The sequence below is a fragment of the Dasypus novemcinctus genome, chromosome 21 (genome assembly GCF_030445035.2).
Source record: "Dasypus novemcinctus isolate mDasNov1 chromosome 21, mDasNov1.1.hap2, whole genome shotgun sequence".
Classification (NCBI taxonomy): domain Eukaryota; kingdom Metazoa; phylum Chordata; class Mammalia; order Cingulata; family Dasypodidae; genus Dasypus; species Dasypus novemcinctus.
Genome location: NC_080693.1, coordinates 79,213,810 through 79,239,066, shown reverse-complemented (window position 1 = coordinate 79,239,066; position 25,257 = coordinate 79,213,810). Strand labels below are relative to the sequence as shown.

Here is a 25,257-nt window from a genome sequence, read left to right as displayed (position 1 = left end):
GTTTCCAAAGTGACTTGCCCAAACCCAAAGTCTGTTTGAGCTTGCTCCTTCCCTTGTCTTCCTCATCTCTGTGGATGGCACCTCCATCTTTGCAGGTGCTCAGGCAAAACCTGGAGGTCATCCATCTCTTTCTCTCATAATGAGCCTTAAAAAATGTAAGCCAGCTCACATCTGTCCTCTGGTCAAAATCCTCCAATGACTTCTCACCCTACTCAGATTTGAAACCCAACGTCCTCACAGAAGCTACCCGGTGCTGACACTCTGGCTGCTCCTGCTGTCACCTCTCAGGTCTCCTCTCCTACTCATCTCCCTCCTAATTCAACCCACTGCAGCCACACTGGCCTGTTCTGTGAACTGCCAGGTAACTCCTGCCCCAGGGCTTTTGCACTTGCTGTTCCCTCTGCCCAGAATGTGCTCTCCCAGGGGCCAGGCCCTCACGTTCTCCATGTCTGTGCTTCTCACTGACACCTTCACTGATGGTCTTATTTAAAGTAGCACCCCCCCCCCCCGCATTATTTTTCTCCTTCTTTTCCACCCCAATAGAATGTAAACTTCAGGAGGGCAGGGATTTTATGTCTACAACTGTACCAGGTGCTGATTAGACACTCAATAAGTGTTAGCTGAATGAACAAATGTACCCAAATAGAGAAGAAGTGATATGATTGCTGAAATGTATCCCCAAAGTCCTTCTCTTTCTACTTTCATAGAACTGAATGATAGGGACTCAAAGACTGAAAAATAATTCAAGAGGACACATCGCTGATGGGAATGTAGAATGGTGCAGTTGCTTTGGAAAACAGTTTGGTAGCCCCTCAAAATGTTAAACACAGAGTTGTCATAAGATCCAGCATTTCCCCTGCTAGGTATATATCCAAGAGAACAGAGACCACATGTTACCAACAAATACTTGCATACTGATGGTCTTAGCTGCATTGATCATAATAGCCAAAAAGTGAAAACAACCGAAATATCCATCAATGGAAGAATGGATGAACAAAATGTGGTCTATCCATACAATGGAATATTATTCAACCATAAAAAGAAATAAAAGTACTGATACTGGCTACAGCAGGGATGGACCTTGAAAACATTATGCTAAATGAAAGAAGCTAGACACCAAAGGTCAGAGAGAGTAGAAAGCTATTCATATGAAATGTCCAGAATAGACAAATCTATAGAAATGGGAAGTAGGTTAGTGGTTGCCATGGGCTGAGGGGAAAAGCAAATAATGCTAAAGAGTACAGGATTTACTTTTGGGGTGATAAAAGGGAATTTGATAGTGGCGATGGCTGCATAAGTTAGTGAATATATTAAATGCCAATGAATGTACACTTTAAAAGGTGAATTGTTATTATATGAATTAGATCTCAATGAAAGTTAATTGGAGAGGAGAGAGAAGAACCGGCAAGCAGCAGAGTGCTCCTGAGAAAAGTTTCCAGGTGGCGTTTGGCAGGCGTATGCGTCTGGGGCTCTGAAAGGGGCAGGCAACTGCACAGCTATTTGTGGTTTGTGACTTTGACGGGCTCTAATTTAACCATTCATTCCATTAGTCATAGGAATGAGAAAAATAAGTTGAAGTGGTAAGTACTGTGAGGAAAACATAACAAGAAGGTACGCCAGAGCGAAACCCACTTGGGTGGAGCTTTAGACAGAGTGGACCGAGCAGGCAACATTTGAGCCGAGACCTGGTAGACAAGAAGGACACAGGCATCTGGGACAGTGGGAGAGGTTCCCAGGCCCAGGGACGGCCGCACCAGGGCTCTGCGTGGCCATGAGCCTGGCCTTGTCACGTCCAAGGAACAGAAAGTCCGCTGTGGCTTCATCATTTGCATCAGAGCAGCCTGATGGAAGGATGTTATTATCTCTTTGGGGTAAAGGTCTCAGGAAAGAAAGGGGAAATGTTCAGGACCACAAGGCTGGACAAGGTTGTGTTGGGACTGGGACATGGAGCTTAGCCTGGATTCTCCGTTTAGCAATGGAGAAGACTGACTTTGGGTGCTGATCTGGTATGAGACCAAATGGCAAGGCAGGGAATGCATATAAAGGACTGGAAATGAGGGCACTGGAGGACGAGGAGGGGATGTGTGTGTGTGTGTGTGTGTGTGTGGGGCGGTTTGGGGGTGATTGGGGCAGCCTGGGGGCTCTGTCTGAAATTAGCAGTGCAGTTGGCAGACACAACTGTGAACTAACAACCCCTGGTGGCCGGCATGAACCCTGTGGCACCCTTGCCCGGCTGCTACCATAGAACTTCCAGGCACGAGTAGCTCATGTAACCAGCGCCACTTCCCTCTTCTGAAGAGTTCATTGTTTCAAAGTACACAAGAAATGTCAAGCAGAAAGTTCCCACTGGGCTTTAGAGCATTCATTTTCTAAGTCTCTTGTGAGAAAGGAAGGAATTTTTAATTACTCTCTTTTTCAGAGAAAAATTAACTACCTTGTGTAACTTAAGCCACACCGGGTATGGTGATGGAGATGCGCTGACTCTCAGGGCAAGCTACTGAGGTCTTGTCTTGAACTCGAGGTGGGTTCTTGTCTAGTTATTCATGGACAGTGGTTTCAGACAGCAGGACTGGGCGTCTTTGGGGCAGAGGGGACCAAGCGGTGGGTGGAGCAGGTAGTTCCAAGGTCAAGCCCAACACCTGATGCTCAGGAGTAGATTGGGAGGCTAGCTGGGCTAACAGTGCAAGTAAGAATGGAAGGGCCATCTCTCTTAGTTTCCTACTGCTGCTGTCACAAATTACTGCAGACTTAATGGTAATTAGCAATTACAAATTCATTATTGTACAGTTCTGGAAGTTCTGGAGGTTCTAGGGGAAAATCCCTTTTCTGGCCTTTTCCGGCTTCTAGAGTCTGACCCCATTCCCTGGCTTGTGGCCCCACATCTCTGACCTCTGCCTCCACCATCACATCTCCTTTTTATAATGGAGCCATTACGGTTACATTGGTATCCTGGACAATCCAGGATAATCTCCCCATCTCAAGGTCCTTAATCATACCTGCAAAATCCCTTTTTCCGTGTAAAGGAACATATTCCCAGGTTCTTAGGATTAGGAGGTGGACATTTCCAGAGGCTTTTATTCTGCTCTCCACACCACTGGACAGCCCTGTCCAGGCATTTTCTCCCCCCACCCCTCTAGTTTTGAACATAGCAAATGCTCATTGTAGACATTTTGGAAAGCACACTAAAAATGAAGAATTAGGAAATAAACAAACAAGTCTTTCATCCATGAGAACCTAATGGCAGTAAGGCATTAAATTTTTACTTCTTAGCTGGTTTCCTTTCAATACTTCATTCTGTAATTAATTTTTTGTTAGACTCTAATTATTTCCTAAGGACCAAATCCTAAAAATATAATTACTGGAACAAAGAGTTGAATATTTTTTATATGTATTGCCATGTTACTTTCTGTAATGGTATAACCAATTAAATTCCTACCAGCAGTATCCCACAGTGCCCATTTTTATCCATGCCAGCAAGATGTTAGGCATAAATCCTCTGTCAATTGGATATATGAAATTGGCATTGTTTTTAAAAATATTTTTTAGGTTGTTTAGATTGAATATTTCACATTTTATTATCCACCTGAATTTCCTCTTTGGGACTTGCTTCTTCTAGGCACTTAACATTCCAAATGGGTCTTAATGATTTCCCCCTGTATGCACTTTTTTTTTTTTTTTTTTTTTTTAATGAAGTACTGAGGATTGAACCCAGGACCTCATATATGGGAAGAAGGTATTCAACCACTGGGCTACATCTGCTCCCCAGTGTATGCACTCTCTTTTTTTTAAAGATTTATTTTTATTGATCTACATGCCCCCCTCCCCTTGTTGTTTGTACTCGTCTGCTCTCTGTGTCCATTCACTGTGTGCTCTCTGTGTCTGTTCTTCTCTTTAGGAGGCACCAGGAACCGAACTGGGGACCTCCCATATGGGAAAGTGTTACTCAATTGCTTGAGTCACCTCTGCTCTCTTGTATGCACTCTTTATAAAGAGAAAGGATAATCATCCTTGTCTGCATTATTCATTCTAAATATTTCTCCCATTTCTTTGCCTTTTCAACCTTGCTATTGGAATGTTCAAGTGTTACAGGTGAATGCAGTCAAGTTTATTGACTCTTTCTTGTGTGATTTCTTCCATTTAGTTTAAGTTCAGGGAGTTTTCTCTTTCATCCAGATTTTATAAACATTCACTTCCATTTTCTTTAAGTTTAAAAACTGATTTGCTATTTTTTGTTTCCCTCCTTAATCTGCCCCGAATTTACTTAAATGGAGCATTTTATGAGATGTCAGCATCCCAGCAATATTTCTGCATTGATCTTACCCTCCCCCTTATCTTTTAAGATTTTATGGTATATATTGAATTCTTAAATAGGCTAGCTCTGTTTTTAGACTTCCTATTCTGGTCTATTGATGTATTTTTCTATTTTTGCTAGATCACCAAGCTGATTTCTTTACTATGGCCTGATAATGTTTTAATATCTGGTAGAATAGGTCATTTCTTGTTACTCATCTTTAAAATGTTAAAAATTTCTCATCTTTTCGGAGAGTCTCTAGAATATGTGTGTGTGTATGTGTGTATTGGTATGGTATTTAAACCTTTATACCTCTCAGTAAAATTTTGTTGTCTCTGTTAAGATTATTCCTAAGTATTTAATACATTTTTTTGGTCAAAGATTTACTTAGTGTATTTATTTCTCCCCCCTCTCCTCATTGTTTGCACTTGCTGTCTTCTTTCTGTGTCTGTTTGTTGTGTGGTCATCTTTTTTTTAGGAGGCACTGGGAACTGAATCTGGAACCTCCCATGTGGGAAGGAGGTGCCCAATGGCTTGAGCCACCTTTACTCCCACTTGTATTTCTTACTGCTTCCTTGTGTCTCTTCATTGCCTCATCTTGTTGTGCCATCCCCACCATGTCAGCTCTCTGTCTTGGTCACCTTCTTTAGGGGGCACTGGGAAGTGAACCTGGGACCTCCCGTGTGGTAGGTGGGAGCACCCAACTGTTTGAGCCACATTTGCTTCCCTTAATACACTTTTATTGCTCTTGCTAATGGGCACTTTTCCACTTTATTTTCTAACTATTTACTACTGGCATATGGGAAAGCCACTGATTTTTATTTTTATAGCGTATATAGCTACTCCACTGAGAATTTAATTATGAATTAGAAGTTTTCAATTTAAAATTTTCTAGGTAGGCTATTATATCTCAAAATGTTGTCATTGACTTTCTAATAACTATCCATTTTATTTATTTCATGTCTTGCTTCAGAATAACATTATTATCTATCGGGAATCCATGTTTTGTTCATGATTTCAATTAGAATGCCTATAGTATTTCACTGTTAACTTGGCTATTGGCTTTTGATATTTAATTTTTTAATTGTAGGAAATACATGTACAGAAAAGTACATTAAACATGTACTTTTACCTTTACATTTGTAAAGGTTAACAAATTCTTATAAAGTAAACATCAATGTTCCACCTTAAGTGTGGTATTGATTTTTTTGATAGGTAATCTTTATTAGAGAAAACTCTTATTTTGCTAAGAGTTTTTTTTTTACATGAATGGAGGTTGAATTTTATACAGTAATTTTCCCTGAATCTGTTGCAATGATCATATGGTTTTTCTCCTTTACTCAGTTAATGTGGCATATTATATTCATTGATTTCATTAGAAAATTTAATATTGATTTTCCAGTTTTACAATTTTGGCATAAACCCCATTTGGTGATAATGTATTATTCTTTTTATGTATTGCTGGATTCAGTTTGTTGACTTTTTTCTCATACTTTACATTTATGTTCCTGAGTGATGTTTGCCTTTTTTTGTATTTCCCTTGTCAGGCTTTGGAATGCAGGTTATGATAGTTTCATTTGGTGGGTTTGAGATGGCATGTTCTTTTCCTATACTTTGAAATTTTTTGTGTGTAAGAAAGACTTTATTTCTCCTTTAAGTATTTGGTAGCTGTCTCCATTGAAGTAGTATAGGCCCAGAGCTTTCTTTTTGGGAGGTTTATAGTAACGACTTTTATTTATTATAAAGCACTATTCAGACTTTCTATGTCTTTTTGTGCACCTTTTACTCTATTGCATTATTTCTTTTTCTAGGTATTTCTCCATTTCATCTAAAATGTTAATTTTGTGGGCATAAAGTTATTTAGGTATACTTTTAATCTTTTTAATATGTTCAGGATCTGTAGTGATGCTCCCAATCCATTCCTGATGTTGACAATTTGTGATTACTCCTTTTCTATTATGAACAGCGTTGATAATTATTATTTTTTAAAGAACCAACTCTTTGCTTTGTTAATCTTCTCTATTTTATGTTTACTTTCTACTTCATTTAGAAATCTTATCTTTATGATTTCCTTCCTTTGACTTTCTCCTGTTCTTTTTTCTAACTTTTGAAATAGATGCTTAGTTTATTAAACTTAATCCCTTTTTTCATTTCTAATAAATGCATTTAAAGCAATAAAATGTCTTTAAGCCCTACTTCACATACATCTCACAAGATTCTTTAAATTGATGTATGATTTACATTTAGTAGGATACACGCATGTTTAACTTCATAAGAAATTGAAAAATAACTTTCCAGGGTCTTCCAAATCCCAACACTGAGGTTGTCAGTCTTCTTAATTTTAGTCATGCTAGCAGGTTTGTGATGTAGTTTCTTTTTCTTTCTTTCCTCCCCACCTCCGCCTTGCTGTTTTTGCTGTCTGTGTCCATTCACTGTGTAATCCTCTGTATCTACGTCTCTTTTTGTCTTCTCTTTCACTTCTAGGATTCACTGGGATTTGATCCCAGGAACCTCTGACATGGAGAGAGGTTCCCTGTCACCTGAGACACCTCAGTTGCTGATCTCTGCTGTGCTTCACCTTGATTCTCCCCTTCTCTCTTTTGTTGTGTCATCATCTTGCTGCGTGACTCACTTGCATGGGTACCTGGTTTGCTGCACGGGCACTCAGTTTGCCATGTGTGCACTGGCTCACCACATGGGCATTCAGCTCACTGCACGGGCACTGGCTCACCATGTGGGCATTCACTTGGGCACTTGGATTGCCGTGCAGGCACTTGTGTGGGCATTCGGCTCAATGCGTGGGCACTCGGCTCACCATGGGGGCGCTTGGCTCACCACATGGGCACTTGGCTTGCTGTGCAGGCACCCACATGGGCACTCGGCTCACTGCGTGGGCACTTGGCTCACCATGCGGCAGTCGCAGGCAAGCTTTCTCTTCTTTTTCACAGGTCCTCCCATATGGAAGGCAGAGAGGCCTTATCACTTGAACCACATCCGCTTCCCCTGTGGTGTAGTTTTAATTTGCAATTCTTGATGACTACTGATATTGAAAACTTTTTTTCTTTAAAGATTTATTTTATTTACTTTATTTTTCTTTATTTATCCCACTTGCCATGGTTCGCTTGTCTGTCTGTTCATTGTTTGCTCACCTTCTCCAGGAGGCACCAGGAACCGATCTCGGGATCTCCCACATGACAGTCAAGTGCCCAACGGGCTGAGCCATATCTGCTCCCCCTTGGCTACAGTGTCCGCTGGCTTGTGGCCTCTGCTTGTTGGGGTGGGGGTTGGAGTTTAGCTCTGTTGCACTGGCGTCCAGCTCCGTTATGGTGGAGGCGGAGTCCAGCTCTCTTTGTGGTGGGTGTAGCTCTCTTGGGGTGGGAGACAACATCTGCTCATCTTTTTTAGGAGGCACTGGAACCTGGGACCTCCCATGTGGTAGGCCAGCGCCCAAGTGCTTGAATCCTTTTTAACGTGTCATTAGTCATTAACTATCTTTTTTTGTGAAGTCTATTAAAGTATTTTGTATTTTTAGAAATTTGGCTGTATTCTCTTTATTATTGAGTTGTAGGAGTACTTTATGTATTCTGGACATAAGTCCTATTTCAGATATACATATTGTGCATATTTTCTTCCAGTCCTTGGCTTGTATACTCATTTTCTAAACAATATATTTTGTTGAGAAGACATTTTTTTTTCTTTAATGAAGCCCAATTTGTCATTTTTTTCTTTTTATTGTTAGTACTTTCTTTGTCTTGTCTAAGAAATCTTCTTGTACCTCAAGTTTGCGAAAATATTCTACAAATTTTCATCTAGAAACTGTAGAGTTTTAGCTTTTAAATTTAAGTCTATGATCCATGTTAATTTTTTTTTTTTGTAAAATGTAAGGTAGGAATCAAAGCTCCTTTTGTCTGTATGAATATCTAGTTGTTCCATCACCAATTGTTGAAAAGACAATTGAAATTGTCTTTTGTCCCTTTGCCCAAAATCAAATATGTGCATTTATTTACGGATTTACCATTCTTTTCCATTCACTTCTTTGTCTCTCCTTTAAGCTAATTCACACTGATTTGATTACTATAGCTTTATGGTAAATCTTGAAATCAGACTGTGTAAGACTTCTAACTTGTTTTTCACTAAGACTCTTTGGCTTGTCTTGGTTCCTTGCATGCCATATACACTTTAGTAACAGAATGTCAATTTCTACAAAAAACTCTACTGAGATTTTGACTGGGATTATGTTAAATCTACAGATCAATTTTTGGGGAGAATGGACATCCTAACAATAATAAGTCTTCTAATATAGAACATGGTATAATTTCCTAATTATTAGATTTTTAAAAATTTCTTTTGGAAATGTTTTATAGTTTTCAATGTAGAGGTTTTGCACATCTTTCATGAAAGAAATGTCTAAGTATGTTATGTTTTGTGATATCATAAATACTATTATTTTTTATTTTATTTTCTATTTTTTGCTGGTATATCAGAATACAACTTTTCTTCTTCACTTTATATCTGACAACCTTGCTGAATTCACTTTTAAAAAATACTCTTTGTACTTCTAGTATTAATTGTGTATTCCTTAGAATTTTCTATGGACATGATCTTGTTGTCTTGAAAAAAACCCCTATTTTACCTTTTACCCTACATCCCACAAGTTTTGATTTAATTAAAATTATTTTCTAATTTTTATTGTGGTATTTTTCTTCATCCATTATTTAAAGTATATTTATTAATTTTTAAACATTGTAGGAATTTTCAAATTATGTGTTTTATTTATTTCTAGCTTAATCGAGTTGTATTCTGAGAACAAATTCAATGATTTAAATCCTTAGAAATTTGTGGAGACCTATTAAATGGCAGGTCTTTAAAAATTTTTTTTTAAACATTTTGTTGTAGTAACAAACCTACAGCACTGAATTTCCCATTTTAACCATAGTTTTGTGTTTCCTCAGAAAATTGAAAATCAAATTACCATGTGGCCCAGCAATCGCTACAGTAATTCTGTTTTCAGTTTTCTGAGGAGCCACCAAACTGTGGCTAAACTGAGAAAGTTAGTGCAGCAATCCTACTTCTTGGTATATATCCCAAAGAACTGAAAGCAGAGCCTTGATCAGATACTTGTACACCAATGTTGATGAAGCATTATTTCAAGTAGTCAAAAGGTGGAAGCAACTCAAGTGTCCATTGGTGGGTGAATAGATAAACAAATTGAGGTAGATATATGCAATGAAATATTACTCAGCTGTGAAAAGGAATGAAGTTCGGATGCATGGCTGGTCTTTTTAATGGTCAATTTTTGTAAATGTTTTCTGTGCACTTTTAAAAAATGTGTGTGTTTTAAAGTTGTTGGATTCAGTGTTCTGTGTGTTCATCAGGTCAGGTTTGTCAACTGTATTCATTATACATTTTATTATTATTATTTTTAGATTTTAGAAAAATTTATTTCTCTCCTCTTCCCCCCTTCACTCTAGTTGTCTGTTCTCTGTGTCCATTCACTGTGTGTTCTTCTGTGTCCATTTGTATTCTTGTCAGTGGCACTGGGAAACTGTGTCTCTTCTTTGTTTCATCATCTTGCTGTGTTAGCTCTCTGTGTATGTGGCACCACTCCTGGGCAGGCTGTGCTTCTTTTGCACCAGGCAGCTCTCCTTATAGTGTGCACTCCTTGTGTGTGGGGCTCCCCTATGCGGGGGACACCCCTGTGTGGGCAGGGCACTCCTTGTGAGCATCAGCACTGAGTTTGGGCCAGCTCATCACACGAGTCAGGAGGCCCTGGGTGGTAGGTGGATGCTCTTACCAGTTGAGCCAAATCCACTTCCCAACCCTTTATATATTTTTATATCTTTACTGCTATTTCACCCCATTGGCTTTCTAATTAACAAAAGAGATATTCAATCTCCCATTGTGGTTTTGGATTATCTCTTTCTTTTTATAGTTCTGTCAGTTTTAAATTTTGAAGCCCTGTTATTAGGTGTCTATAAATTGGAATTTTTATGTCTTTCTTGTGAATTGAAGCTTTTATCTTTATGACGTGATTTTTAAAAAATTTTGTAGTATTTTTCTTTAAATTCTGTTTTGTTTGATATTAATATAAATTCTTGGGCTTTCTTTGGTTATCATTTGCATGTTTTATCTTTTTTTCACATTTAACTTTCAACCTTTCTGCATCTTTATGTTTAAAATGTTTCTCTTGAAACCAGTAAATCATTTTTAAAAAATCCAGTCTGACAATCTTCATATTTTAAATAGAACATTTACTTTGTTTGCATTTAATAAGATCACTGATGTATTAGGATATAAGTCTACTATTTTACCATGTGCTATCTCTCCTGCCTCTCTTATGTTTCTTTTTCCTCTTTTGCCTTTTTTGACTGATTAATTATTTTACTATTGTATGTTCTCCTTTCTGTTAATTTGGAATTTATATACTCTCTTACTCTTCTCTTAGTGACTGCCTCAGAGAGAGTCACATGCTTCCTTGGCTTCCCACAGTCTTAATATGGATTCATACTTCTACCTTCCTCCTAGGTACTTCAAGGAACTGAGAACCCTTTATCTCCATGTGCCCCTTCAATTTATATGCTTATGCCATACATATTTTAATTTTCCTCTCTGTGTTTTATTTTATTTTAAAAATAGGAATATTTTAAATCCATACAAAGGCAGAGAGAGTTGTCCAATAAACCACCGTGCGCCCATCACCCAGATACAACAATCCCATCAGCTCATGCCCTCTCTTTTAATCCACCCTCCAATTTCCCACCTACCCTGCCTCCACTGTATTATTTTGAAAGAAGTTTGAGGTATCAAGTCATTTTATCTTCCATAAGGTATTATTGCTCTTGTTTTTATATCAGTTTCAATAATAATTTAAATTTAGTCTCTTATTTACCACTTTTGCTACTTTATATTCCTTCTTGATTCTCACAATATCCTTCTGGGATATTTTTCTTTCTGCATGAAGAATACTCTAAAATTCCATTAAATGGGCGGTGGACTTGGCCCAGTGGTTAGGGCGTCCGTCTACCACATGGGAGGTCCGCGGTTCAAACCCTGGGCCTTCTTGACCAGTGTGGAGCTGGCCCATGCGCAGTGCTGATGCGCGCAAGGAGTGCCCTGCCACGCAGGTGTGTCCCCCGCATAGGGGAGCCCCACACGCAAGGAGTGCGCCCTGTAAGGAGAGCTGCCCAGCGAGAAAGAAAGTGCAGCCTGCCCAGGAATGGAGCCGCCCACACGGAGAGCTGACACAACAAGATGACGCAACAAAAAGTCTTGCAACAGAGCCTTTATTGGTGTAAATTCTTTGATAGCTTTAATTTTTTTCTGTGATTATTTCTCTATTCAGGTATTTTGCTTGTTTTTGAATAAATTTTATTGTTTTGTTTTTGTTTTTCTCAGAAAGTTATCTTCTATTTTACTGAGTATATATTAACAGAAAATTTCACAGTTATAAAGTATCCTTTCATACTGAAAAATTTTCATCTCTACTCATTTTGATTACATGTACCATATATTTTCCATTTATTGTTGCTTCTTTTCCCACTCCTCCTGCCTTCTTTATTCTTCACTTCCTCTTCCTCCTCCTCTTTTTTTGCTGCAATGATCCAGTTTCAAGTTGTAGTAACTTAATATTACTGTTTCTTATTTTATAAATTATTAATTTCTCCTTTGTATAATTTTCTTCCTCTTATTTCCTTGAGGTTACTATTTGTTATTTCACCCCCCACCCCCCAATTTGTTGGTTAAAGACTTGATAAATTTTCTCCTTTCTAAAATTAACTAAAGCATGTTTAAAACTAGGAATTTACTTTCTTCCCTTCCCCACTTTAAACATTGAGATACAATTCACATACCATAAAACCCACTATTTAAAAGTGTGTAATCACTTTTAGTATATTCGCGGCCTTATGCAACCATCACCTTCATCTAATTTCAGAACATTTTCATCACCTTGAAAAGAAATCTAGAGGGGAGTGGTTGTGACTCAAGCGGTTGAGTGCCTGCTTCCCATATGGGAGGTCCTGGGTTGTGTTCCTGGTGCCTCCTAAAAAAAAACAAAACTAAAATAACCAACAAGCAAAATAAATGAAAAAACTAACTCAGGGGAGCCAATGTGGCTCAGTGATTGAGTGCTAGTTTTCTACCTATGCGGTCCCAGGTTCAATCCCCGGCCCCAGTACCTAAAAACCAAAACCAACCGCCCCGCCCCCCTCAAAAAAAACACAAAACCCTAGAAACCTCATGCCCATTAGCAGTCATCAGCATTCTGCCCTTCCCTCAGCCCCTGGCAGCCACTGATAGTACTCTCTGTCTCTATGAATTTCATATAAATGGAATCTTGCAGTATGTGGTCTTTTGTGTCTGGCTGTATTAGTCAGGGTTCTCTAGGGAAACAGGATCAACAAGGGATATCTGTCGAGAGTAAGAGATTTATCAGACTCTCTCATGCAGCTGTGGGGATGCACAAGTCCAGGTTCCCTGCAACCAGGTTCAGATGAAAGTCCAATGAAGATTCTTGACGAGGTCTGGGAGATGCTGGCTGTCCAAAGATGAGCTGGGAAATTCTCTCTCAATGCTGGAGTCACTTCCCCTTTTAAGAGATTCAACTGATTGGGTTAAGCTTCACTCACTGCTGATGGTAATCTCCCTGATGGATGTAATTATGACCAGCTATCTGTGATTTACTCCTGCAGTAAAGTCAATGGTGACTAAAGTCCATAGATTCCCTTGCATTACAGGTAGCCCAGTGCTTGCTTGACCAAACAACTGGGTACAATTCCCTGGCCGAGTTGACACAATAGCCTAACCATCACACTGGCCAAATGTCTTCCATTTGGCATGAAGTTTTTAAGGGTCATCTATGTTGTAGCAGTATAAGTACTTCATTCCTTTTTATGGCTGAATAATATTCCACAGTATGGATATGGGGTATTTGTTTATCCATCATCAGTTGATGGACATTTGTGTTTCCACTTCTTAGCTATTATGAATACTGAAAATGCATGCACCAGGTTTTGTGTGGCCTGTTTTCAGTTCTCTTGAGTATATACCCAGGAATGGATTTATGGGGTCATATGGTAACTCTATGTTTAACTTTTTGGGGAAATGCCAAAATTTTCCCTGAGAAATTACTTTTGAATGCAGATTTGGCTATGCCACATAAATTTTAATATGTAGTATTTTCATTTTTGCTATTTTGGGAGTGTTTATATATTTTATATTGTCTTTATTTGAGTGAAGTTATTTGTTACTTTTTTCCAGCTCAATCTCAAATTTCATTTTCTGTAAACAATTTTCAGATGGGTTTTTTATTTTCTGTAAGTAATTTTCAGATGCATTTTTTTCTTTGAATATTTAGCTTAAAGTGGTCTTGCCCTTGTTAAGCAGAAACTTTTTCATAGTTCACAAAAGAAAGCTTAAAAACTCATCTTTCCTCAAAAGGGTGTGTGTCGTTTTCATAGCTCCCTTCAGATGTCATGGAAAACAGATTTAGGTGTGTGGCCCCTTGCCTGTGCAGAGCAGGCATTCATCTGTTTATGCAGCACTGTTGATTTGTGGTGAAACAGACCACTTTGAAGTCTGACTTTCCAGGAGATTCTGGTACAGTCTAAAGCTTTCATTTGTCCAGGGGCAGTACTAACATTAAAATTAATATTAAGCACAATATTATATTACAGAGGTAAGTACTGTTATTATCCCCATTTTTTAAAGGAGGCACAGAGAGGTTAACTTGCCCAGCTTCACCCAACTTGTGAGTGGTTGAGCCAGGAATCAAAGCCACTGGCACAACCCTTCTCTTAGCCAGGGCCTTGATTGTCTCTCAGCACATGAAAGACTATATTCTCTCTTCCCTGACATGAATTGCTCCCAGGGCTCCTTCAAGAGCTCCAACATGCTTCTTGTTCTATCTTTAACTTATGCCTCAACAGTCACAGTATTGTTTATGGCCAGTACATAAATGGTCAGAGTCGTCATTTCTGTAAATGAGTCTGCTTTTAGCTCAGCTGAATACTTGGTGGACAGAGGTGTCATTTAAGGTATTTCCATTGCTCTGATTGCTTTCGAGCAAAAGACTAGGCTAAAAATATTGTGTGAATGTTGTCCTGGAGCAGTTGTTTGAAGGGAAGAGCTAATAACGCATGCCACTTTGCTCATTCTTTAACTCTTAGGTGAAATAACTCTGTTAGATTTAGTAAAAGTCTTACCAGACACAAGAGGGCATGGCAGGGGTCCCGCTCTGTTTGAATCTAACATCTGCTTGCTGTTAATTAAAGTTTGCTTTTACTAAGAAGTTTGGAACTAGAATTGACAATTTATTGGAAAAAAAGGGAGTCCGTGTGATATGGATTCCATGACACGTGGAGACCAGCTGGCCCCACTGTTCTGGTCACCCTCGAAGACCTTCCCTCCTGGGTGCTTTACCACGCAGACCCCAGGCACATCCCCCCACAGCTCTCTGATGTAGATGCTTCAGTGGGACCTCCCGAGGGTCATCAGCACAAAGAGTCAGCACAGTACTCGCTCTTCTGTGGAAACGGGCTCTTAGGCATTTCCTCCCCACCAGACAATATAACACAGAGATGTCTGCAAAAGGACATCCCTTGAAATGTAAAGATTATATTGGCGGTAGCGTGGTGGGGAAGGGTGAGTTATAGGAAGCTATTATTGCTCAGTCTCAACATTTTGCTTCTTCTGAGATCAGTAGTTGTGTTCTTCAGGGATTTTCTTGGTGGCCTTGACCCAGTAATACTTTGAAGGATAAAAGGTCTGTCTCGTGGAAGTTGTACTCCTTCCTTGACTGTTGTTCAACTCATGAGGCACCTGGATCAGGCTGTGGCCCTGCCCTCTGGGATTTGTGTTTTCCAGGCTGTCTCTCCATCCACGGTCCAAAGGCAGTGAGTGGCCCACAGAAGGGATTGTTGACCCTGGATTGTAAATATGATCAAGGGTGGGAGTTCAACAAGAAGTGGTGGTGCCGAGGAGCTGATTGGGGTAGCTGCAGAATCCTCATCAAAACCAAGGAATCAGAGCAAGAGGTGAAGGTGGGCCGCATGTCCATCAGAGACAACCAGAAAAGTCGCACATTCACCGTGACCATGGTGGATCTCAGGGAAGAAGATGCTGACACTTACTGGTGTGGGATTGAGAGAACTGGACCTGACCTTGGGTTCCAAGTTAAAGTGACCATTGATCCAGGTAGGGGCATGTGTATGTGTCTTTTCAGTACCTGCTCTGTCTTGGCTCCTGAGGTTTCTCTCAAGTGCCAGAACTGTGAGCAGGTCAGAGGGTGGTTGAGCCCTGGGCTCTCACAGAACCCTGGCTGTCTGCTTGGGATTGGGAGGGCCAAGGCCTCTCTCCCAGGATGGGGGAAAGCCTTTCTGGGTACACTGTTTTCTCTACCCAGCTCAGGGTCTGGGGCTCTTGCGCATAGAGATGGTCCTTAATTCTAGCCATGATCCAAAGTGACCCCCTCCCGTGGGACCCAGAGACCCTGGCAAAGCTTTCCTGGTATTTTGGAGCCCAAGTGTGGTCTGTGGAGTTCTGGCCTGGGACTTCGTAGCCTTTGCTCCCATCCCCGGTCCGTATCCCACCTCAGGGGAGACAGAGGCTCAGCACGGCCGAGTCGCTGAGGTCTGGACAGTCCCCCTCACCTCCTGTCAGCCACATGGCTGCCCTCCCGGTGCCTGAAATCCCACTGTGAGTCATTTATGCATTTGGGTTTAACAGTCTTCTCTTCCCAAGTCCTAGGATGAAATGCTTCTGGGAGGGTCAACACAGGGATCCCCAGGTCTTGGTTGGAATGAGTTGATCTGTTGGCCTCTGCTTCTCCTGAGACAAGCACCATAAGTTCATGGGGCTCTAGTAACAAAGGGGGCACCAGGGGCAGCAGGGCCCCCCCACAACACCTGGAGCCTATGGGGCACGTTACAGCCTTCAAAGCACAGCGGGCAGGTCATCTTGTTTAATGCTCATGACAGTCCCGAGCATAGTAACCCCATGATAGAAGCTTAGTAACTTGCTCCAAATACAGACTCTTCCTGCATATTATGATTTTGTTTAGGACTGGCTCTGACCTTAGAAGTCAAATAGCTAGGGTATATGTTAACCACCGTGCAAGCTCCCACTCTGCCCCTGTCCTTGCTGGATGAATAAAACCCAGGGGTGAGGGGAGGAGGCATCTGTAGAAGTACTGTCATAAAGAACAGGAGTGTTTAAAGTTGACCTGAACTCCAGCTGCCCTAGTCCTAGGCTCTCCCTGGGCTCCCTCTGACCCCCCCAGGCCAGGATTAATGCCCACCCTGGACGTGGGTCCAGCCCCACCTGGCCCTGAGGCCCTCGAGTCTCTAAGAGGCTAGGGAGGTATGAGAGGTCCAGGCTGCAGCCCCTCCCCATAGTCCTGCTCCAGGCTCCTCAGGCCAGGGCAGCCCACTCCCCAAACCCTCAGGCTAAGCCCTGTGCAGAGGCTGGGGTGAGCCAGCAGGCAGAGTGGTATGTGATCTGGTTTGTGTGCCAAGCGCCAACTAAAGTGTGGACTACTGCCTCCACCACCACCACCACCACCACGTTTACAACACAAGCCACCTCAGAGAAGACCACGGGCTCCCCTGCTATGACCGGCCCCAGCGCCAGAGGCAGGTAAGCCCATCAGATGCTGCAATCCCCTGTGTCCCACTTGGCCCAACCCTTCTAATGGAATGCTTTGCAGTCCCAGGACCAGAGCTTGGCCTCCAGTCCTCTGGCTCCTTTGAGAGGGTAAGGAGGCTGAGGACCATTCCCACTTGCTCTCAGGCCATGCTGTGTCCTTTTAACCCCTATAGATCCTCCGTCCTGGAGCTCAGTGCAGTTTGTAGGCTGGTTGGTTGGTGGGTTGATTCATCCATTCACTCACTCATCCCACTCATTGAGTTAACTTCTGCAGGGCAGGCCCTGTGCTGAGCTCTGGATACGTATGTAAGATGTGGAGTCTGCCCTCCTCCCTCCAGGAGGTCAGAGACTAGCATGGGAGACAGGCAAGCAGGCCTTCTGTTATGGCAGCGTGGGTGAGAGCATGGGGCCAGGTGGCTTTCGGTCCAACTTCTGGGAGGAAAAGGAGGGCTCTGGCAAGTTCTGTCTCCCCTACTAACTACAATAGCTCTTATGGCCAAAGCAGTAATACTGTTGGTTCCTCATGCCTTTAGAGATCCAACAGCTCATAGAGGACTTTCCTGTCCACTATTTTGTTTTCTTTGACCTTGCCTAAAACAGTTGTGTGAGGAGGAAAGGGCAGATGTGAATGTTCCCATTTTACAAAGGATGAAACTGAAACGAGAAGCTGAGAGCCCCCTTTCCATTTCTCCCTTCTCACTCTCCTTGGCTCTCTTGACTTTGTTTCTGGATTTGCCAAGGTCTTTTATTGCTGAGACTACCCTCCCTACAAAATCTCTGTAAGGAGACCCCCAATCTTTCTTTCACCAGGGACCTGATTTATTTCCCCTCTTCCATTTGACCTCTGTTTTGAAAGTTCTTTTTTTCTACCAAACTGCTTTTAATAAGTAATAGGTAAGGAGTTTCTTCATTTTATTAACCAAAGCCATATGTAAATACCATTTACAGCCTATAATTAGAATGATAACAAAAAATTATTAAACAACCACTCATACTTGGTTCTGCCTTCGAGGAACTTACAATTTTGAGATAATTAATAAAACAAAAAAAGAGTTGATACAATTAATTGATGGATGGATTTATACTACAAATTTCTGTGAATACTACAAATTTCTGTGAATATGGATAGTCCTTACTCTCAGAAATTACAGACAGTAAGTGAGATGGTTAAGCAAATAAGAGGTTATGGTAGTGGTAAGCCTAGAGATACGGCAAATACGAAGAGGTCAAAAGGCCCTGTATTAGTCAGCCAAAGGGGTGCTGATGTAAAATACCAGAAATCTGTTGGTTTTTATAAAGGGTATTTATTTGGGGTAGAAGGATCTATTGCATGAGAAAGGGAATGTGTGGAGAGCAGATTTTGGGGAAAGGTGATGAGTTTGAAGTGTTTGAGTTTGAAGTGCTTGGGGCCCAACCAGATGGAGGTGTCCAGGAGGTAGTTAGTACATGGATTTGAAGCTCAGAAGATGATCTGGACTGGAGATACAGAAAATGGAAGCTTTGGCAGCAAGATAGAGATGATTGGGAACGTATTGGAGAAAGAGAATTAGGTGAAGAGTGGATCTCAAAGGAGTCCATTCTCTGGAAATTTCGAAGAATAACCTACAAAGAAGATCAAGAGGGAGTGGAGAAAGGGGTGGGATCCAGGACAGGGCTATGTCTTGAATCCAAAGAAAGAGCTTTCAAGATAGAGGTTTGGTGTGTAGCTGGCCCTTGCGCAGTGCTGATGCGCGCAAGGAGTGCCGTGCCACACAGGGGTGTCCCCGGCGTGAGGGAGCCCCACGCGCAAGGAGTGCGCCCGTGAGGAAAGCTGCCCAGCGTGAAAAGAAAGAGCAGCCTGCCCAGGAATGGCGCCGCCCACACTTCCCGTGCCGCTGACGACAACAGAAGCGGACAAAGAAACAAGACGCAGCAAATAGACACCAAGAACAGACAACCAGGGGAGGGGGGGGGGGGAATTAAATAAATAAATAAATCTTTAAAAAAAAAAAAAAGATAGAGGTTTGACCAACAGGTTCTCAGGGAGGTGAGGCAAGATGAAGAATGATTGCATCCATTGGGTTTATCCCTAAGGAGCTAACTGGTGCCCTTGGAGTGAAGGGGCAGAGGCCAGACTCTGTTTTGAGGCATGAACAGGAGAGAAGCAAGTGGGTAAGGAGTGTAAACATATCTTTGAAAGAAGTTGGCTGTGAAGGGGAGGAGAGAGTAGGGCAATGATGGGAAGGATGTGAGTTCCGGGGAGGGACTGGAGAAGAACCAGTTGGGAGGAAAAGATTGACATTGCAGCCTTAGGTTACTTTTGACATTTTGGTTAGCTGAAGCAGTTGCGTGGAGGATAAATTCATTCACTCATTCACTTGACACTATGTTTGGGGTCCTGGGAAACATTAATGAACATAGCAAACCAAGATCCTTGCTTCCATACTGCTTCCATTCCAGAAAGAGAGAGAGGCTAACAATGAGCATAATGAACTCGTAACAAATCCTCTTTTAGGAGGTGATAAATGCAATGGTGAAGGAAAGGAGAGCAGAGCAGGGTACGAGTGATCGAGAGTGTAGGTTGCAAAATGAAATAGGGCAATCAGGGTTGGCCTCATCGAAGACTTGAGGAGGTGAGGGGTGAGTCGAGCAGGGATCTGGAGGGAGTAGCATCTGGGAGGAAAGGGCAGCTGGAACAGAGGTCCTAGGGTGAGAGCCTGGACTATTTCAGGGGCAGCAGGAAGGCTAGTGTGGCTGGAGTAGAGCAAACGAGAGTGAAAGTAGAAAGAGATGAGGAAGAAGAATGATGTGGAGAGTGGAGACCATGGTCAGCCTTGGGCTTTTCTGGGGATGGAATGGGGGCTGCTGTGGGGTTTGAGCAGAGAAGCAAAGTGCTCTGGCTTTTGATGGGAGAATCCCTCTGGCTCCTGGGTTGATGGGTGCTCACAGGAGGGGGCGTGTAGAAGCAGGGAGACCTTCTATTAGGCTTCTAGACACATCGAAGCTGCCTTGTGGCAGCCTCTTCTCCTTTTTAACCATCTTTGAGGGCCCCCAGGAGTGGGGGTTCCCAGTCTGGAAACCACAGACCTGCGGGTTATAACGTGTATGGTCCTCCCCTGCCACCAGGTGGGATGGGACCCGGAAGTGGGAGGTGAGTCTGAGTGCAGAGGCCTCCTCTTTTGCAGTCTCGGCCGCATGACTCTCAGCACCCTCCTTCCCCTCATCTTTGCCGTGCTGCTGCTTCTCTTGGTGGCAGCCTCCTTCCTGGCTTGGAGGATATTGAAGCGACAGAAGAAAGGTGAGAGGACCTGGTTGAGCTGGGCTGGGTAGAAGCGTGGGGGGCTGGCATTGTCTGGAGGGGGCCCTGTCCATAGGCTGCTGGCAGCTGGCATCCGAGGGTGGGGGAAGGCCTGGGGCTTGCAGGTGAGCCCTGAGAGGTTTGGGGACTAGCTGCTTGCCCTGCACAGCACTGCCTTTTCTCTCCCCCACCTCCTTCTCTTTTTCCCCTTTCAGGTTCTGGTGTTAGAAGGGGCAATTGCCTTAGGCAGGCAGGAGGGTGCCCAGACGCTTGGGTAGAATCTGGGTAGTTGCCAAGGAGGTACAGGACTGACGCGGGGCAAGGTGACACACACACACTTGCAAGCACATGCATGTACACACACGTGTAGATGTACATGCACACACATTGTGTGCACACACATGTACCTGTGCATGCGTGCACACGCACCCACGCACCCGCAGTCCTCTGGGTTTGAGCAGAAAGTTTGCTTGCGCCCTCTGCTTTCGCTCCTCCTGCTGCTGCAGTGGTTTCCCAGGCTGACCTACTTGCTTGTTGGGGAGGAGCCGCCTGACTCCCGGGCCTGCATGCTGCAATCACAGGGTTTGGTTGCGACCTAACCCTTTCCTGTCTGGGCTCACTTCCGCATTCTCACGACTGCCCGACTCTCACATTCCCAGAACCCAGGGGCATCTCAGTGGGTGTCTCTCCAGCTCTGCCCCCTCCCCACAGCCTAGGGAGGTCTTGGTCTGGGAGATGGAGCCTGACGCTCGGGCATCACTTTTTCTCCCAAATAGAATGTCTGCGACCCGAGTCCTAAATCTCCGTTCTCCTCGCTCTCTAGACTTTTGAAACTAAAAATGAGGAGGAAACACCTCTTGTTTCTTTCTTGTCCCCAAAGCAGGGGATCTTGGGGGTGGCAGAGGAAGGGCCAGAGGAGGTGGAGAAGTGCAGGACCCAGCAAGCCCCTGGAGAGTGGCCCGCACTTGCTGCCTGGCTCGTGCCCCCGCAGAAGGCTTTCCTGGCTGAGCACCACGTGCCAGGCACAGCCAAGCCCTGGGGCCGCGCGGAGGGATGTCCAGCCGCCCGGCAGCTCACAGCCTACCTGAAGACTGACTAGCATCCGGTGGGATGACGGCCATGGGACCGCCATAAGTCAAGTGCCATGGGAGCCGGGGCAGGACGGACTAGACCCTTGGGTGGCTGGGGAAGGGAGGAAGGACTCCGGGTTGGCTCCTGGAGGATGAAGCCAGTAGAGGGACGGGGGAGCTCCAGGCAGAGCTGTGGCAGAAGTTCCAGGCCGGGCCTGGGTTTCCATAGAAGGAAACAATCCCAGAGGAGCCACAGGCCAGCCAGGCTGCACCCTCAATTGGTCGTGTGGTCTGCGATGTGGGGAGCAGGTGGGGCAAAGGCTCCTTAGTTTTCAGGGGGAGAAATGGAAGCCCAGAGAGGTCAAGTGACTGAGGTCACGTAGGAGGCAGTGCGGAGCAGGCTCCTCTCTGTGTCACTGAATGCGCTTCCGTTCTCCTGCGTTGCTTTCATCCAGGCCTGGAAGCCTCTGGGATCTTGGGGCTGGGCTTTCTGACTTGGGATTGTTTTTGTCTTTTAGCTGCGGGGACACCCTCAGAGCAGGTAAGAGGGTCCCCCAGGCCAGGCTGGAGAGAACCGTGTCCCTTTGCCCAGGCCCAGCTCCCTGGGGGGATTGGAGAGGGGTTGGTGGAAATAATCAGAGGGAGGAGCGCGGGCAGGGTCAGGCGGACGACTGGGAAGTGGGCGGTGCGGAGGGACCCAGGAGAGGGGACCCAGGAGGGCAGTGCGGCCTGGAGGAGGCTGGTGCCTCCCGCCCTGTGCTTCCTCTCCCAGGTGCTCCAGGTCCTGGAGGGCGACTCCTGTTACGCCAACCTGACCCTGCAGCAGTCGGGAACCTCCAGGGCCTCCTCCCGGAAAAAGGCCTCCACCAAGTCCCCCTCTGTCCGGGCTGACCAGGCAGAAGTGGACTATGTCACCATGGTGTGTACTTGCGGGGGGTCTCCCAGCCAGAGCCTGCCGTTGCACCCTGTAGGAGGGACGTCTCCTCCCTTTGGGGTACAGCCGAGGGGGTCAGGAGCCAGGCAGAGCTGCAGTCACTGCAGCACTTGCCTGAGGTCCTTCCCCGGGCTTCTGGAAATGTCTAGGTAGCAGGTGCCAGACACTCAGAGACCTGGGAGACTAAGAAGCAGGGTGGCCCGGGGTGCTGCGCCACGAGGGCCATCCTGGTGGCAGAGTTAAGGCAGAGCCTCTTCTGCGAAGGCTGGTGCTTGGCGTGTTGGGTGGGGTGGGGAAGGGGCAGCTGGGGGGCTTGGGAGTCGATTGCAGAAGGGGCGGGTCTGTCTGGGACCCTCTAGATCCTCCAGCCTCAAGCAAGGACCCCTCTGCCCGCTGGGTAGCCTCCTGCCTCTCTGACCCTGCACCACCCTATTGCAGGCTTCCCTTCCGGAGGAGGAAGTTTCCTACGCTGCCCTGTGTTTGGACACCTCCTACCAAGAACCCACCTACGGCAACACGGGTCCCTTCCCGGCCCAGGGTCCCACCCATCACCACAAGGAGTCCACGGAGTACAGCACCATCAGGAAGCATTAGCCAGCGCTCCGGGCCTCCCTCTCGGACCTCCCCCAGGCCTGTGGCTCACATGTTCCTGCCTCGTCCGCCTTCTGCCCCCAGCCCCTCACCACGACCAGCCGGTGACTTGAGACCTTTGCCTGGTCCAGCCGGTAGTGTCCCCAGCTCGGGCTCGGGCCTGGGACCCAGACTCAGGGCTTCTGGCAGTTAGAACAAGGGTCTCTCCACCTCGCCTCTTCTCCCACACAGCTGGGGAGGGAGCTAGAGAGATGCTCTGGGGCTGCCATGGGAATAGTAATAATGATAATAATAGTAGTTAACCTTTATTTATTGCTTACTGTGTACGATGGGATAGCTAATTCCATAAAGCAAAAGGGACTTGGGAGATGTGATTAAGTTAAGGATCTTGAGATGGGGAGATTATCTGGGTGGGCCATAAATGTAATCACAGGGTCCTTACAAGAGGGAGGCGAGAAGGTCTGAAGAGAAGAAGGCCTAAGCAGAGGCTGGAGTGATGCAGCCAGGACGCAGGGCACTGCAGCCTTAGAGGCTGGAAAAGGCTGGGCAGATTCTCCCCTGGAGCCTTCAAAAGGAACCAGCCCTGCTGATACCTTGACTTTAGCCCCATGAGACTGATTTTGGACTGCTGGCTTCCAGAACCATAGGAGAATAAACCTGTGCTGTTTCATGCCACATCATTTGTGTTCATTTGTTACAGCAGCTGCAGGAGACTCATACGCTGTGGAGCAGGCACACTCTTCCCTAAGCATGTCACATGTAGTAACTAACTTAATTCTTACAACAACCCCACAGGGGCCTGAGGCACAGAGAGGTTCAGTAACTTGAACCAAGTTTTATTCCTAGCAAGTGGGTGAGTTGGGATTTGAGCATGGGAGTTTTGACTCCAGAATCTGGAGTCTGGGCCACTACCCTGCACCATGTGCAGAAGGAGGATTGCATGTGGGTGCACAAACTTGCACAGCTACTTGCACAGGGACAGTCAGTGGTATTTCCGGATGCTGGACTTGCTGTCTTTATTCTAGAATCCTGGCAGCTCTGCCTCCAGAACATAGCCTGAATACGACGCTGCTGTATTGTCTCCATGGTTCCAAACCAGTCCAAGTAACCATCAGACCCCCCAACTGGTCCCCCTGCTTTCATTCTCTGCCCCTCAGTCCATTCTCCTCACAGCAGCCAGAGGGATTATTTATTTATTCTTTATTTTAGGAGGCATTGGAAGCCGAACCCGGCACCTCCCGTGTGAGAAGCAAGCGCTCAACCACTTGAGCCACATCCAGTCCCCAGAGTGATCTTTTTAAAGCATGGAGCTGATCACTCCCTGCTTCCAGTAGTTTCCTTCCAAGGCTCACGAGGCCCTAAATGACCCATGGGTCCCTATCCACCATTTTGACCCCATTTCCAGGGTCTCCCTCTCTTTTCATCTGCTCCATCTACACTGGCCTTGCCTCTGTCCTTCTAACAAGATAAGGCTTGCTCCCTTCCCAGGGTGTTGGCATTTGCTCTTCTTTCTGGAATGTTCTTCCTGCAGATCCCATGACCATTTAGCTTCTTTCCGTCACTGTATCTCAGTTCAAAAGTCTCCTCTCTGAGAGACTTCCCTGATCACCTTAATGGCAGTAGCCCCTCGAGTTCTAATTACAGCCCACTTCCAATTTCTCTCTGCTGCACTGAGTTGTTCTAGTTCTTTCCTTGCCTTCAATACTTAGTGAAATTAGTTATTTGTTGGCACCCGGGTTTATTGTTTATCCCCTGTCCACTAGGATTTTATGCTGAAGGTGGGGGCTTTCCTTAGTTTGTTGCTGTATCCCCCATGCCTGCATTAGTGCCTGGTAAGTGGTGGGTTCTCAAATGTTCATTCTTTGAACGAATGAATAAATGACACAGATGATTCAGACTTGGGAACACAGGGCAAGCTCTTAGGAGTGGAGAAGACTGAGTACACCCTCCTTAAACAGGGCCAAGCAACCCAAGGAATTTCAGAGTCGGCTTCCCAGACACTTCTCTCTCCCATCCTGAAAATCAGGAAAGGCGAGGAGCAATGATTTCCTCCTGACTGGGGACAAAGGGCTATGACTTCACTTAGCTCTATGTTGGTGGGGGCTGAGGATGAAGTGTCAGGGAAAGGCATCATGATTTGGAAAGAAATGACAAGGGACCAGCAGAGAAGTGTTTAATGGGTCGTCATCAGTGTGTCTTGGGGGTTGCCTGACTCCCCTTACCTCTGAACACCCCGAGCAGAGCTGGGGGAGGTGGCTGTGGTGGATGGATATCCCAGCATGCTCTCTGCTCCTGCTCCCAAGCTCCCAGAGATGATTCCCTGGAATCCCAACAGCTTTTCCACCCTGGGGGAATTTGCAAGCCAAAGCAGGCTTAAATTACATCTTGAGCTGTTCGTACAAGCTGGTCAGGTTAGAGTGAAACTATTTTTGACCCAGATTGCTTGAAGATT

The 25,257-nt window shown here is 44.7% G+C and overlaps 2 protein-coding genes across 5 annotated transcripts in view; one reads left to right on the top strand and one right to left on the bottom strand.

The window, feature by feature from the left end:
• Nucleotides 1-23,480, top strand: part of CD300LF (CD300 molecule like family member f) — a 29,254-nt gene extending 5,774 nt beyond the window's left edge. For 2 of the 3 annotated variants that reach the window (XM_058284675.1, XM_004463811.4), the window contains 6 exons: nucleotides 15,155-15,484; nucleotides 16,804-16,924; nucleotides 20,098-20,210; nucleotides 21,799-21,821; nucleotides 22,053-22,199; nucleotides 22,653-23,480. In XM_058284675.1, coding sequence (XP_058140658.1) covers nucleotides 15,155-15,484; nucleotides 16,804-16,924; nucleotides 20,098-20,210; nucleotides 21,799-21,821; nucleotides 22,053-22,199; nucleotides 22,653-22,808 — 890 coding nt within the window. In that variant the 3' untranslated portion in view covers nucleotides 22,809-23,480. The remainder of the gene's footprint in view (nucleotides 1-15,154; nucleotides 15,485-16,803; nucleotides 16,925-20,097; nucleotides 20,211-21,798; nucleotides 21,822-22,052; nucleotides 22,200-22,652) is intronic. The other variant, XM_058284676.1, reaches the window with a different exon arrangement.
• RAB37 (RAB37, member RAS oncogene family) overlaps nucleotides 1-25,257 on the bottom strand; it is a 72,458-nt gene that overhangs the window by 27,597 nt on the left and 19,604 nt on the right. The gene's annotated exons all lie outside the window — the stretch shown is intronic.